The sequence below is a fragment of the Buteo buteo genome, chromosome 28, assembly GCF_964188355.1.
Source record: "Buteo buteo chromosome 28, bButBut1.hap1.1, whole genome shotgun sequence".
NCBI classification, from domain to species: Eukaryota; Metazoa; Chordata; class Aves; order Accipitriformes; family Accipitridae; genus Buteo; species Buteo buteo.
Window position 1 is genome coordinate 10,000,830 of NC_134198.1, and position 15,986 is coordinate 10,016,815.

The 15,986-nt window shown below is 40.0% G+C and overlaps 1 protein-coding gene across 1 annotated transcript; it reads left to right on the plus strand.

The window, feature by feature from the left end:
- The first annotated feature begins 4,603 nt into the window (after positions 1-4,603).
- Positions 4,604-11,037, plus strand: LSM8 (LSM8 homolog, U6 small nuclear RNA associated). Its single transcript, XM_075059220.1, has 4 exons — positions 4,604-4,748; positions 5,881-5,921; positions 7,355-7,482; positions 10,754-11,037. Exons 1-4 carry the CDS (start codon positions 4,718-4,720, stop codon positions 10,842-10,844), a joined length of 291 nt encoding a protein of 96 aa, XP_074915321.1. The 5' UTR covers positions 4,604-4,717; the 3' UTR covers positions 10,845-11,037.
- The last annotated feature ends 4,949 nt before the right edge of the window (positions 11,038-15,986 follow it).

A 15,986-nucleotide genomic window follows, 5' to 3' on the forward strand; every position in this document is an offset into this window, starting at 1 on the left:
TCCAAAAGCCAGGTGATTATATTAGTTTCAGCTTTTAAGGAAGCCTGAGGATTAGGTTTTGCACCTTTCTCCATCTGATCTGCCAGTGACAGGGCACGACATAGCAGTACTGGTCAGGCCTCTCCTCCCGCAAGAACTCCACAAAGCCATTTCACCTTTCAGAATGGCTGGGTCTGTAAAACCTGGCTACTTCTTAATAACCAAGTGTTTTGGGAGACGTAAAACTGATATGCAATATACAGTGACAACAGCAACAGAACACTCACTCATCCATTCCACCAGCCCTAGGCTAGATAACAAGTTTACGCACAATAACTGCTTGCACATACACCCTACAACTACCATTGCAGGGTTTCCTTCCTGCCCTGGCAGACTATAAAGAAGCAGGAAAGTGTGCAGAGACACTCCAGGGCATGATTAGTTGGTTATATATTCTGCAGAAAGCATAACATACAGCAACCACTTGCCATAGCAACCTTAATGTATGGAGAATCAATTGCAGAAATAAACTGATTTTAATTACAGGAGTATATCTAATTAGCAAGTAAGCTATATCTAGAAAATGTAAGAGAAAGGGAAAGCCTTTTTACAAAGGTGGGGTTAACTGAGAGCTTAATGGGCATTAGGCTTATATTCAGCTATTTAGTGTATGCTCATATTCAACTATTTAGTGTGTCCTCAAGGGCAGCTCTGCAGCAACTGAAGGAAAGAAACAGGCAAATGGTCCCTACCTAGCTGCAGGTTTCTGATCCTAAAACCAATGTTATATTGGCAACTATGCTCACCAGGAATAAAATTTGTCTGGCCTAATGTGTGAACCTGTGAAATGTCTGTGTCTGAGTTAGTCACCCTAGGCTCACTTCATAAGTATTGAAGAAACATGGACATCTTTAGTGGGAAACGCATCTCGTCCCATAGTAGAAAACTAATTAATTTGCTCTGTAAAGAAGACCAGGGTGACATACTCAGACATAAGACATTGAATTTCTACATCTAAAGTTAGGTCTCAGGTGATCTTGACCAGCTACAGAGAACCGATGCTCAAGGCTGTTTATTCATTTCATCTAAAATGCCACTGGATTTCTGTACTGAAAGAGACCTTATTATAGCAACCAGAAGCTAAGATCTCCCTCTGCTGGACAAGTAATTTAACCACAGTTTTAGACTCTAGCCTAATGAATCCGTTTTCTCTGCATGTGGCACAGCTTCAACAAAAGGGCAAATTACAGCCCCAGGTTGTAACTTAGTCTACCAAACCTTGCTACCAAGGGGGAGAGGCAGGCTTTTTTTTTTTTTTTCTTTTTTTTCTCCCTAAAAGATGCAGGGATTAAATTAGAGTTTTCCATTTCCTATATGGAAGTTTATTTCATAAGAGGAGAATAATAGTAGTGGTGGCTTCAAACAGAAGGCTGAACCTCAGTTAGGACTGTGAGAAGGGCACAGCTGCTTGCCTTCAGGAAAAGACAGCCTAAATAAATGAAGCCAGGAATTCTCTTTTCAGAGCTCTTTTACACTGTGAGTGCTAACTGCTGTCAAGCACCTAGTTTGGCAAAGCCTGGGCACGTGACTTCAGGAGCCCAGACCTAAGCCTTACTCTTTGGGTTTTAGTCCTCCTTCATAAAACAAGAAAAAAGTCCTTCTCTGCTTTTCAGGGACACTGTTAAACAGATAGATCAGAGATTCTCAGGGGATCAAATATCGAGGTAATGTCACAGTGCAAGTATTTTAAGATTTTATCCTACATCCTTGTATCCTAATAATCTCATATTCTTGGCCTTTGAAAATGTCTGTCTTTATAGGGAGAAGGAAGAGTATGAAAAGGAAATGTCAAACCACACACACAAAAAAATCTTCAGCCTCTTACATGGAATATACAATTACTTCCAATCCTGGTATAAGGGTTAGTGGCAGTTGTTAAGCTTTTTATAATAAGAGCTTAAGAGGATGGGCATTATGTAATGCCCAGTTCCAAAAGTATTTTATGAGCTCCGACACCTCTTTTTATGTTTTTGAAAAAGGCTGAGCCTGAGTCCTCAGAGACTACTTTGGCATAGTTACCTTCAGAGGTGCCAGGAAATGTCTATCCATTTTTTCTTGCTAATTTGCCTTGAAAAAGTTAATTTTGCTTTCTCTGTAGTTGTGATGGCTACAACGAGAAACAACTGGAACACTAGGAAGGGATGAAACAATAGCATTCTGCTGTCCCAAAACAGTATTCCCTGCAGGAATTAAACCATGGGCTAGACACCAAGTTCCAGTTTGCACCTCTTGCCAATTTGTCCCTGGAGTCTTTATTGAAATAAAAGAAAGTTGGACTAGTACTGACAGGGACGATCTAAACTCGAAGTAGCTTCTATATAGTAAAATAAAGACTGCAAAGTATTTTTACAGTTGAAAGGCAGACACATGGAAGTCAGAGAATGCAGAACTGAGATGTTTTAAGAAACATCAGTTTGGCTTCATTTGTGTCTGCATCTTTTGCTACATGATCTGAGACTTCTTTTTATAGGATTCCATCAGTTAAAGAGAACAAAGGCTGGTACCTCATCTGTGTCGAGTTATTCAGTGTTTCTTCTACAAAACTGGGAATAGACAACTTTGAATTTTCAGTTTGTCTTAAACACCTGATTGTACCTTCCAGTTATTAAAAAAATGTATTCTCAGTATTTCAGTATATTGATTTATAACATTTATGAAGTTTACAGGTGAAAGCCCTGGAAAATAAAAATTCTGGAAGTTAATTTCCTCCCATTTTTTTCAAAGTATTGTTTGAGAGCTTTCTCCTGTGAATGCGTCTGCTCAGTGCTTCAGCAAATCTAACCTCCTGATTATACACAGATCTAATGTTATTTTAGACCATTTTATGAAGCCCATCACAATCACTGTCTTCACTGGCAGATTGGAAAACTTTACAGATACTAAATTTTCTCAGTGTCATCCAAAAACTGACAAAAAGGGGAATTCCATATTCTAAGTCCCAAGCTAATTCTCTGTCTACTGAATGTCATGAACTTACAATAAATATTTTTTTAACTCAGAATTTATGTAACATTTCATTTCACAATATGCTGGACTGGAAATGGCCCACTGTTTGTTTTTATACTTTGGAAGAATATTTCCCACACAGTGTAACATCTGGAAAGACTGGCACTCAGTTCAATGAATAGCCAATACTGTCAAAAAAGCAGGTGGAAGAAAACTTTAATGTGACTCTATGAAGACTATTTGAGCAGTGGTGCTGAAACAACAGCATTGACCTCAGGCTTTGAGAAGCTTGATAGGTAGATAGACTGTTACAAGAGGTCATACCTGTGCTAAGACTTTAGGTATCACCAACAGACTGCTGTATTATTAAATACCGTTAAAGGGATGCATTCATGACGTCGAATACATTGCGGTGCAGAGGATGTCTCTATGTACAACATATTACAGTATGTTTCTGAAAGCCTCTTGCATACTAACAAAGACTACATTATATCCCACAGGCAAAGATGGCTGAAGTGCAAGGACTGTTTTTGTAGCTTAACTTTGTTCTATTACTGAATGTCTGAACTTAATTTCTCTGAGGTATTTCTTGTGTGAGATACCAGTGTGGATTCCTACATTCCTGAAGACTGTTGGCCAGTGCCACCACTGAAACCAGACTTCATACACTCCTCCATCTCAGAGGACTCTAAGGAGACTGAGGAAACACTGTGTGCATCATGTAGACTGACCAGAAAGTATGGAAAGCAGTAATAATTGGGGATGCATCAGAAGAAATAACGGACCACCAGAAGGGAAAGGGAAGAATGCTAATGACACGTGAAGTTAAACAAAAATGGAAAAGCACGAGCCCTTTGGGACATCCTTATTTGCCATTCCCACGTTTACAGATTATGGCGAAAGGAGATTCCTGCAAGCATAGAATCCAAACTTCTGCATAAGAATCACCACTTTCTGGGCACTGTGCATCTTTTTAAAAAGATGCTGTTTTGCTTGGACTGGAGCCTGACCACTGCATTTCTCTTTAAAGCACTGGCACAGCTCTCCACTTGCAGACCGCAGCCTGGGCCCACGCAGGTAGCCTGGTGCCATGCCCACTAGAGCACAGAATCTGGGCACAAGAAAATCACCTTCCCAAGCCTCGTCTTCCCCACACCCAGCCAGAAAGCACCTCTGCACGGGACTTCAGCAAACAGCACTGCAATGCCGGCCCTGGGCACCCATCCCACAGCCCTGCTGCGAGGCTCTCCGAGCCAGCCAGGCCTCCTTCCCGCCCACCTCACACCGGCAGCCGGCAGGGAACCAAGGGAGGGATAGGTGGCTCCCCTGTTGGCAAGAAAAGCGCTACAGCCAGGCGGCGAGGCCCTGAAGGCTCCGCGTAGAAACAGCCCTCACACCCCCCGCCGAACGCTCCCCCGCGCAGCGATGGCGGCCGCCACACTGCGCCTGCGCCTCCTGCCCCCGCCCACCCACCAGGCGTCCCTGCGGATGGAACCATGTGCCGCCGAAGGGGCACTGTGACTCCCCCCGCGCGGCCCTTCAGCCACCGCTACTTGGTACAGCCCACTCCCACGTCCTTGCTGCCTCCTGCCGCTCCGCGCATGCGCACCCGAGGGGGAGGGCGGGGCCTTTTTCGCGCCGCCTCTCGCCGGGGTTGTGCGCCTGCGCGCCGGAAGTCTCGCGGGAGGTTGTTGCCGGCGCCGGTGTGAGGGGAAGCGCGGGAGCCGTCGCCATGACCTCTGCTTTGGAGAATTACATCAACCGTATCCTTCCGGCGGGCGGAAACGTCCCGGGCAAGCCCTAGGGGCGGCGGGAACGGGGACGGGTCTTCCCTCTCCTTCGCGCCCGCGGCCGTGAGGGGAGGCCGGGTGCGGGGGGCCCAGAGGCTCGGTGCGGCACCCGGCTGCGGGGGCTTGGTGGCTGCAGCGCGGCGCGGGGTTGGGTGCCAGAGCTGCTGCGGGCATCGGGTGCCTCCGGGCCCGGCAAGGTGTGAGCTGCGAGGAGGTGCCGAGCCCTAGGCAGGCTGCTGAAGGGCCTGTGAAAAGCAAAGCGGCCGGGGCCTCCGGCCTCCTGCACCCCGCTGCCGCGGGCGGCTGCGTTGCTTGGGTCCTTCCTGGCTGGCTATGTCGGTTTCCCTTTACGTGAGGCTGGCTTGGCAGGTAGAACAGAGGTTACCGGAGACCCAGAGAGTAGCGTCCGGTATAGCCTTCAGTGCTGCAGCCCTGATCCTTGCTCGATCTGTGATGAGGAACGAGATTCACAATGGGCCTGGCCCCTTAAAGGGCTCTTAACGTGTTTAGTTAATAGCTTTGTATCATTTGCTCGAAAGCTGTGAGTTAGTGTTCTTGGAACCCTTTTCTTGCTAGTTTTTTGTACTCCTGATAAGCTATGGGCATTTTCAATTTTATTCACAGTCAGGTACTAACCCGAAGTCATTTAGGATGTGGTCATCAAATCTGACTAGTCAGACTTTCCAAGTGAGGGGATGTAGAATGCCAGACTCGGGATCCCCATTGCTGAGCTGTTTTTTAAGGACTTAGCTTGAAGTGTTTATCAAACTGTTCATGTTCTTTTAGTTTTGAAGTAGTGCAGTTAGTAATGGGAAGAGAAGCACACTCAAATCTTTAGTCTGCTTTTAATGGTATTCATGTTTGTGTATGATTCTCTGTGGTTGGGTAAAGTGAAACTTTAAAACAGTTTGTCATAAAAAATACTATGCTGTCAAATGTTACTATCAACCATGCTGGTTTTTTGTTTTTTGTTTTTTTTAAGAAATGCTGATAATCTTTTCTGGCTTTTAATAGCTCTTAAAGCTTATATTACATATCAATGTTTCAGAAAATGCTAATGTTTCTATTTCAGATATCTCTAAACATTTCCTAAATGAACTATCAGGTACTGTTGCAGTAATTACTTCTGATGGAAGAATGATTGTGGTAAGACTTGTATTTTTTTAACATTTTATTTTCCCCCATAAAGACTTTCCATCACAGCAATAAAGAAATTATGCTGGGATATTATCACTTATATGTTCACACCTTTACAAACTTTTTTTTAAAGCTTTATGGCTGTTATTTTATACTGTATGATTTAAACGCTTACTGGTTCTTGCCTGTCAGCTTTGTCCATTGATAAACTTGTGTGTGCAAATGATTTGACTTTTTGTCAAATGGCCTTTTCTATAGGAATGTACAAGAAAACGCATTTCTTCTTCTGTTCAGTAATGTGGTTTCCATCTAAAATGTCCTCTTTGTTCAGGAAGCTCTTCAACTTTCATGCTAAAACCATTTCTTCCTTACGGTTATAGAAAAACATCAGCTGACTATTGCGCTGAAAAATTGTGGGATTCTCTTTAAGCCTAAAAAGCTGAGTATTGGCAAACTATTATATATTAGACTGTATGATGTTTTAGTTTTATTACTTCTGTGTTATCTTTTTTCTTGTATCCTGCCCCCCCCCCCCAACTTTTATTCGTTTGTGTTTTGAGTTTAACTTAATAGTATGATCATTGCATGAGGATTATATCTTTCTGTCTGTACTTAGTTTTGTGCGGCCTCTGGAAAGAGAAAACAGTACTTTTAGCAGAAAAATCCTAGCTTCACCAAATCTTCTGTCTGGTTGGAGTCAGTCTGGTAAACTTTGTGGTGTGATAAAAGATACTTTCTACCAAAAAGATTTGAATGAAATTGGTATATATGACTCATTGTTACATGGTTAGATGATATAAATGGATATTACTACTCTTTGAATGATGGTATTTTACATGAGTTTAAATTTCCTAATCAATTACTGATGATAAATTACACAAATCATTTATGTTTTCATTTTTCCAAATGCGTATTGAAGTGGCACAGAAATTGTTCTTTGCGGGGGGGAGTAATTTTGTGGAACCAGGCTAATTTCCTTCAAAGAGATACCATTTAAAACTGCATGTTAAGAATGGCTTCAATATTGTTAACCACAATAAAAAAAAAATAAAAAAATCTAGTTTTTCTGTTCTTTGGTTTAATTAACTATTTCTTTGATTTCTGGAAATACAAGGAAGACTAAAATAGTGTAGAAATAGTAAACTCAGTTGTCTGGGGGGCCATCATTGGTAAAAGGGAAACTTTACTACTTTTAGTGCTAAAGGTTACTGTAGCTTTTAGCATGAACACTCAGTAGTAAATATAGATGCTGCTACTTAAATTGATTATTGCTTTTAAAGTTTCATTCTCCAGCTGTTTGTGTTTAAGCCTAACAATAAAACCTAAATAGAGCGTCTCTTCTCTAGTACCTTAGTATTGCCACCTTGTTTAAGATACCCTTGAGAGCAAGGATGATAAATTTAAAAGGTGATTGGAGTGCTTTATTTTTATGTGTTTTTCAGGGAACCCTCAAAGGTTTTGATCAGACCATTAACTTGATTTTGGATGAAAGCCATGAACGAGTGTTCAGTTCTTCACAAGGAGTTGAGCAAGTAGTGCTGGGATTATACATTGTAAGAGGTGATAATGTGTAAGTATAGCATATTCTTGGTTAAACCAAATAAAAATTTAGTGTGTGTGTATACATAGATAATGTATCTGTATACATCTTGATAGCCCCAGACATCTTGCATCTTTGTACTTGTGGGTAGCACTGATAGTACTGTCAAAGTGGAGGCACATTAAATAGCAAATATCTGTGCTTCTGTTATGGAAGTGATTGCATTGTAGTGTTAAGATATTGTTAGTCTAGATTTACAGTGCTGTAAATTAACCAGCTCATGTACAAATAGCAATCTAGGAGAGGTCAGTATAAAACTCAACATTTTCCTTTCTTGAGTCTAGGCATTGTGTAGATGTTCTTTATTCCAGCCTGTGAAAGGCAGGATCCGTTGATGGAGGAACAGGGAAGAATGAACAAAAGATGAGATAGAACTTGTGTACAAAAAGTCAGCAATCTGGTATACAAAGTTGACTTTTAACAGGATTTTTTTAGATCAGGTGTTCACAGCGAACACTTTATAATCTGGAAAATGCATGAAGGTTCTGGCTTGACAGTGTAAAAACTGTTGAAGCCCATGTAGTGACAGGTCAAACCCATGAGTTGATATTTGCTGTAAAATGCCCTGAAAAAATGAGAGTAAAAGCTCATTAAATGCAGAGAAAAGTAGCTGATGTAACCGTCCCATCTGTTTGGTACAAGAGAATTGGAAGGAAGGCCTGGTAAGTGGGCCTGCTAGGAAGATGACTTCTGCAGCAGCATTCTGAAACTGATGGCAAAAAATGAGAATTTTTTAACGCAACCAGAAAAAGAGCATGTTGCGGGGACCAATGTGTGAACCTGGATAAGAATTTTCATCTTCTAATTCTAATGAATATTGCTGTACAAAAAAATGTCAAGACCTAGATTTATATCTAGGTGTGTTTATCTAATGTCATCAAGAAAGCGGATCGTTTTGGAAGGCTTTCATTGCTTTTGACTTAAGCTTTTAAGCAAAAATAAAGATACTGACAACTGTACAAAGATAGGGCTAAGTATCCTACTGTACCAGTAACTTTTCATTCAAATAGTACAAATGTGTATTAAAAGCCAAATAATACTTTCACTTTTTCACTGTACCAGCCTGCCACATTACTCAAATATACTCAGTTTAACTATTATATTTTCTTGTAACCTTAAACTCAGAAACATACTGATTAGAAGAAATAATCCTGCATTCATGCAACTCTCATCATACAGAAATTCAGCATCATTGTAGGAAGAAGAAAGAAGAAACAACAGCTAAGTAACAGTAACTTCAAAATAGGGGATTCTCAGAAAGTAGAGAAGCTATTGAAAAATAAAATAAAAGAAACAGTCATGGGATAAAGTGCTTCCAGGCATTTCAGTGTGCATCACTAGAAGCATGCAGTTGAATATGCAGCATCAATCAGAAAAACTCAGTATGGTTCAACAGCAATTAAAGGTTGTTAGAAGGAAAAAGACAACTTCTGTTTTAGAAGTGTGTGATGAATCGGGAAAACAACAAAAAAATAGTAATACTAGAAAGTTATGTGTAAAACTCTAACGAAAACTGTGAAGAAAAGCTGCTTAAAAACCGCAAACCTCTTAAATACGTGTGTGTGTGTTTTGCTGCATGAGAAGCAGGAAGCCTATGAAAGAGACATCAGGAGTGGCAGGTATTTTTTGTTCCTTTTACATCTAGGAGAATGAGATCTCTGAAGTAAGCTGTATTTCTTGATGTGAACCAAAGAAAAAAATTATGCTTTGATATCATAGACAGTTTTTAATCTAAGGAAATGTTTTAAATTGAAGTGTCACTTTGGAAAAAGCTAATAAACAGAATAGTAATGAGCATCCAGGATCAAGTTATTTTCATGCAAGAATTCTGGAGGGACCCAAATCTGAAATGAGGTTCCATGCTGGTCAATGCTTTGAATGTTAAATTGGCATAAGCAGTTTACATTTTTGTTGTCTAAGCTCCCAACAAAGTGAAGATCTAGGCAGTGATGGAACTAAGAAAGCTCCTCAGCTGACCAGATTTCTGTTTTAAGGCAAGTTAAATTTCTCTTTAGTTTCCACTGACTGTCATGGGAACCTAGACACCTGTATTGGGATGTCTTACTCTTAAGCTCAGTCTCACCCTGGTCTCCGGCTATTTTTTTTTTTAAATACAGATTCACTGGGAAGAAAGAATATTGGGGATTATTAGGAATTGGGGATTATTAGGAAGAAAACTAAACCAGGAGATATTGTCATGTCATCGCTAAAACACCTGGTATGCCACTATCTTTAGAGGGGTCCAGTATGAAAATGCATGAAGAGCGCAAGTGAGAGTAACTAGAGGTATGAAATGTGTTCCGTCAAGGAAAGGCTGAATAGGCAAGTTCTTCAGTTTGGAAAAAGCACAGCTATAGTGGTTATTGGTTGCTGTGAAATCGGGAGTAGTAGAAGGAGATGGGAAGATAATTGCTTCATTTAAATTTCTCTAGTTTTTTTCTGCTATTGAAAATGGAAGATAATCCAACAACAAGTTATGTATAAAGGTATTACACTGCACACTGTAAAACTTAATTGTGGAACTCACTGTTGTAGGATGTAGCAAACACCAAAAATAGAAGTCTATTCAGAAAGCTATTGGGTGGATTAATATAACATAGTTTGGTGGCTGTTAATTCATTTTGTGGATCAGCCACTAGCTCATAAGTCTCTGAAGTGGTGAATAGAAGGGTATGCAGAAGGATTAGCCTCTGTTCTTATGTTCCCTCTGGGTTAGTTCCCATCCTGAGCTAGTATGACTTCTATTACCTTAACCTTCTTTTCTCCTTTAAATCAGTTTTACTGAGTCTACTAGTGTTTTAGTCCAGGTAAGTCTTAACATAGCATAGCTGAAATGCTATATATTCTCCCTTGGATAAATTAATAACATTTTACTAGTCTGTGTTGAAGGAAATTGTCTTGCTTATCTGATGCTGTATGCACTTAATTGCTACAGTTAGACATTACTCTTGATAAGCTATTCTCTTTCTAAGAGGTTTCCAGTTCTTGTTTCAGAGGCTAACCTACTGCCTAAAACAGACCAGTAGTATTTGGTTCGCACAACCTATATCTTTAAAAACAAACAAACAAAAAACCCCCAAACTTCCTTTAGACTCTACTTATAGCCATCAAAATTTGAAGTTCAAAGGATAAAGCTCTACAATTAAAAAAAAAAAAAGTCTTCATTAGCAAGTTAATTTTGTGGCTTTCCAGATTTGCACCAGGGGATTTCAACAAATGATAACCTGTTTTTTTATTGCAGTGCTGTCATTGGTGAAATTGATGAAGAGACAGATTCAGCTCTTGACTTGGGGAATATTCGAGCAGAACCTTTAAACTCAGTTGTGCATTGAAAAAATGAAAATGCACAGGGACTTTGTAAATCTTTGGTTGTACAGACCTATTTAACAACGTGGATAATTTTTACAAATTGTGTTTAATTTGTTTAGTCACCAGTTTTTTATTATGAATATGTTGTAGTTTTTGCATGTAAATTAAAGTTTCTACGTTTTACTAAAGACGCTTTCATTGAATATCCTTTGGAGTTTCATGCTGCATAATTTCACTGTAAAATACATACTGGGAAATACAAGTAATATCAGTGATAGTCCAGATATTGTGTATATGTACCTTGTTCTTAAAATAAGATCTCATTCCTAAAGGTAAACCAAGGCTCTTTGTGTTAACACAAGATTTTTTGGAGGTAGATTGTGTAACAGTCAATTTTAACCATCTCTAAATGTAGTTCTGGCTGTAAGTGGAGAACTGGGTTTTTTTGTGAATTTTTGTTTTGTAGGATAGAAAGCAAGAATGTTAAAAGCTTTCACAGTCAATGACTTGTGCATGTAATAGGTTTTGTTGTTGTTTATCAAACATTGTTCTCTAGTTCACAAGACTATACTGGAGGTGCAGGAGTTCTTAATACCTTGCAGACAAATTAAATTGGAGAAAGAAAGACTTTTGAGCAGGAACACAGAACCTAAACCAAATATGCACATTTATTTGAAGCCCATTAAATTCCAGACCAACTAATTCTCTAGCTTCTCTTCTCAGCAGCTATCATGTTGCTCAAAATCTATAGAAGGAGAATTGTGTTTGCTAATGTGTCACCATTGTCTTGCTAGAGTGTAGTTTAGAAGACACAGTAGTACTTTAGATAGAGAGATTATTTCTTTTGAATGAAATTTGCCTTAATGTTGAATATAAGGGCCATGTGTAACCGTAATAGACCACCTCTTATACATCAGCAACAGCCAAGTTAAGTGGGACAAGCTCTGTGCTGCGTAGTGTGTTTTAGGCTACACCCTATTCACTACCCAGCAGAAATACTGGTACAGTGGCAGTGAGAGGAACTTAGTACTGTTGGACAAAGCTGTTTTTCTTGTCCTCTAGTGTGCCAACAGGTCCAATTTTTTTTCTCCATATATGAATGTGCTGTCAAAAAAAGTTATTTTAATGTGCATTTTTTTAATATTGATTTTAGTATTAAGTGGGATTTGGTACTTTTCGTTGCAAGTTCACTGTTTGGAAACCAAATACAGTGAACTGAAGATATTTGTTCTCCATGAAATCTGGTGCTCAATTCTTGTAGCTTCTAGCTTGCTTTCTGAGATTGCTCTTGGTGGAGCATGTGAAGCTCAGCAAACCGTTTTTGCCTTTATCTATCTTGTGACCTAGTAAAGTAATGTCTTGTAGTTTTCTGTCCATATTTCTGCAGGGAATTGCTGAGCAGGCATCGAATAAAGCAAACAGGGGGTTTTGGTGATTACTGAAAGTCAGGAAAGTCTGGCTATAATTCATTATGTCAAAAGAATTGATCAGTTTCATTAAACAGTCAACAAAATCGTGTATAATGAAAAGCCCTTTTGCTACTGAAACACTGATATCAGCACAAGAGAAAAAGTACAGAAAGTTAATTGCATTGATAAAGCAGATTATGTAAATTAGCTACTCTAGGGCTCAGCAGAAAAAAATGCAGAGGCAAAGAGCAGAATCAGGATGAGCTGATTTTAAATGCACTACTTAGCCTTGGATGTGTTAGGAGAGTTATAATTGAAATACATAGGTTGAATACTTGTAGAAGCACTGGAATGATTAAGAAAATCTGTTGCTTTATAACTGAGGAATTATGTTTGAAGCTGAGTTATGGAATGTTAATGCATATGGAGACCATCTGCCTCAAGCACATCATTTGCAGTGCAACTCCTTGGTCCTGTGTTTGGTTGAGGACTTAAAATATGATGAGCTGCTGATGTTAGTTGAAACTATTTTCTCTATCCTTGAAGTGATGATTGCAGATGCAAAGCTATGGAACCAAGCTGGTGAAGCTGATCAGTAAAATCCAGGGACTGACCAGATGAGAATTCAGAGTAGTTCAGTAATTGCTGAAGCAGGAAAAACGTGGTCTGGAAAATAATAGTTTCACGCAGTTAGGTGTTTAAAACACAGATTGCGAACCCTGTTGTCTTCCCTTCAGGTGAGTGACCTCAGCTCCTGCACTACTTCTGGATGTGTGAAATTGTGCATGCAGGGTGTGGGGAGGGGTTACAGCTTAAAGAAGTTAAGATGTGTCTCCACTCCACAGGCTGACCAAAACTTAGGGCATTCTCCAAGGGATTGAGAAAGATAAGTTTAAACTCCCTTTCAGAAAAGGATCCTAACAAAAACTGGCTGCACAAAGCCTAAATGGGTTGTCAGATTGATTCTTCTGCAATGAGGTAGGCAAAGGATGGCTGGCTTACAGGTCTGGTTGGGATTGTGGGCAGTAACTCAGCCCTGCCAAGATGGAGCCTACTTGGAAGCAAAGTTCTAAGACCTTAAAACTGGCAGCTGTGGAGTTTGCTTAACCTTCATGCTTAGACAGCAGCAATGTAAAGCTTTTCAGACTTGGGATTTTTGGCTTACACTCAAATTTCGTTTCAGTTTCTGCACCAAATTTTGCTTCAATTTGATGCCGTTGGTTTTGGTCTGGTTTTGACCAAAGCCTCTTCTGGATGTACTGGTGAAGGGATCAAAGCTAGGAGACCCAGTTAGAAGGGGTTTCTTGAAGTTGAATCTAGGGCCTGATATGCTTTTAAAAATTATAAGATGAAATTACAGTTTTGTGAATTTATAGGAGCTCTAATCCATAGTGGATAACTAGGTTCCTGTAAGTATATGGTGGAGAGAAAGCACTCAGGAAAACAGTATTTCATGCAGGAAGTTCAATTATAACCAGTCTGAAACAGTATTTTTATTGAATCAAACCTGTAGTGCAGTCCAGCTGAAAAACAGATCACCAATGAAAGTTAATATTTTTTTTATATCAATTAATTTCATAAAATGAAGAAAAGCGGCAAAAATAAATGGAATTGAAACCAGAAAGTGGACACGGAGTGATGGCCTTGTATTAGTGGTTCTAAAAAAGAAAGCTAGAGAATGTTAGTCCCCAGAGGAGGAAGAGTCTAGGGTGGAAGCTCAGCAAGTGTGAAGGTTGTGTATGTATCTGGGATCCAGGTGAAGCCACACTGCAGCTAGTGTAACAGAAGTGTTGAAAGTAGTAAAGAGGTATAAGAACATAAAGGAAATTAAGTGGAGTTGAATTTTTGAGAGGAAAAGTTACCTCCCCAGATGCTGAGGAGGTATGAAAAGAGGACTGGAATGGAAAAAGAGCACCACAGATCGTTATTGTGTGTTGAGCAGGGGTATGCCAGTTGGTGTGTGCCAGCTGGCCGGGGCAAAGGTTCTCCTTGCTGTTTCCCACAGATTGTAGAGAGGTAGCAAAGCAAATGTCTCCTAGGAGATGAGGAGTAGTATTGTCTGCAAAAAGCCTTTGCTTTATTTTTGCTGGAGGGAAAAGTAATCTCAACAAAGGAAAGAGTAGCTCCCTTCTCAGATTTGAAGGCACCCCCAGTGAGTTCTGACCGCTGTGGCCATATGACTGTCAGTGTGTTCCTTGGGGTATGTGAAGAGCTGTGCTGAGATAGGAAAAAGGGGTCTACTGTAGTCCAGTGTTCTTGGAAACTGGCTTTTCCTGCAAAGAGCCTAGTTTAAAGATCCAATAAATAACAGGTGATGTTCAGTAAAATCCAATGAGTCCTTGCAGAGTAATAAACCAATGTTACAAAAATGAGCAGGGCAGAGAAAGGTGATGTTAAGGACAAAAGGAAGTAACACTGAATTGGAGGTAATCATCTTATTCCATTAAGTTTCCTGTATTGCCCTAGGTAGGTCACTTCCTCCTTTTGTTTGTTTAATAGAGATCTTGGAATGAAAGGACAAGTCTTTACTACTACTGGAAAAGGATGCCTCCAGTGAAATGACTGAGCTGGCTTATAGAGAGATTAATTAAATTCATTTGGTGTGCATGAAGCAGCGGAGAAGCCATCTTCTGTGGTCCAAGGGCAGCTTGCCTAATTGCAATCTACATGAAGTGCCTCCATGTCCACTTCACATACTTGCAATCAATGTTCTTCAAATAGTACATGGCCTACAGGCAGGTTACTGGATTGAAAGAACATGGATTCTGTTTTGAGGACTTCGACAGTGGAGAATTGCTGTACGAGACAACCTTTGCTACTAACTATAGCCTGTTATACTTAGTCCCTGGAGTTAGTGTTTATTCTTCAGTCCATTTTAGAAGGAAAGCAGCTGAGAGACATACTAAACACACTGTGCTAGAGCTGAAGATAAAGTATGGATGGTTTGTATGATAGATCTACCTCATGGCCATTGCCATACTACTTTCATAGCAAATGTACCAGATCTGTATGCTTGAGTAGGTGCTTTGTACCCACGGTAACATAATTCTACCTCTTAGCTTCTGCTGCATGAAGCTGCACTTGCTAAGAATTCTATTCTGCAAATTCATACAGAAATGATCCTAAATGCCAGTTGTGTTCTCCATGCATTGGTAAGAAGGGATTTAATTTGTTCCACAGTCAACATGACAAATACCAAGCCATGAGCTGTTCTTCCTTTAGGAATTAAATGACAACGACCGTGAAGGCTCTTCTCAAGAAGGTAGAAGCCTCAGTTGAAGAGAGTTCAAAGCTACGAATGTGAGTCATGCCAGTGAAACATCAAGGTGGTTTGTGCTTGCTAGTTATATTTGGTCTATGGTACATTTTGGCACCTGTGCATGCAACTCTACTGAGTTTTACTAATTGTGTTCTTATTTCTGCTTTCTAGCTGGGGAAACTGCAGCTTATTGATTAGAATCATGAAAATAAGTCTGGATTTTTTTAAGTGGAAGAGAGTTCTTTGGTCACAGTAAAGATCCAGAAAAACTATGTCATATCAGTTAGTCTTAGCTTCCCTGTTGCTTAAACAATAAGGCATACTTCAAGTATCAGGTATTTATAGACAAAAACCCACAAAACCCAGATGTGCCAGAAGGTGAGATCTGTACAGACCAAGCCTTGACGTGAGGGAGGGAAGGCTTGTACCAGGCTTAGGTTAAAAACATGACAGAAGATAGTAGAGGCAGGCATTTGTCCTGGAAATCCTGTTCCCCG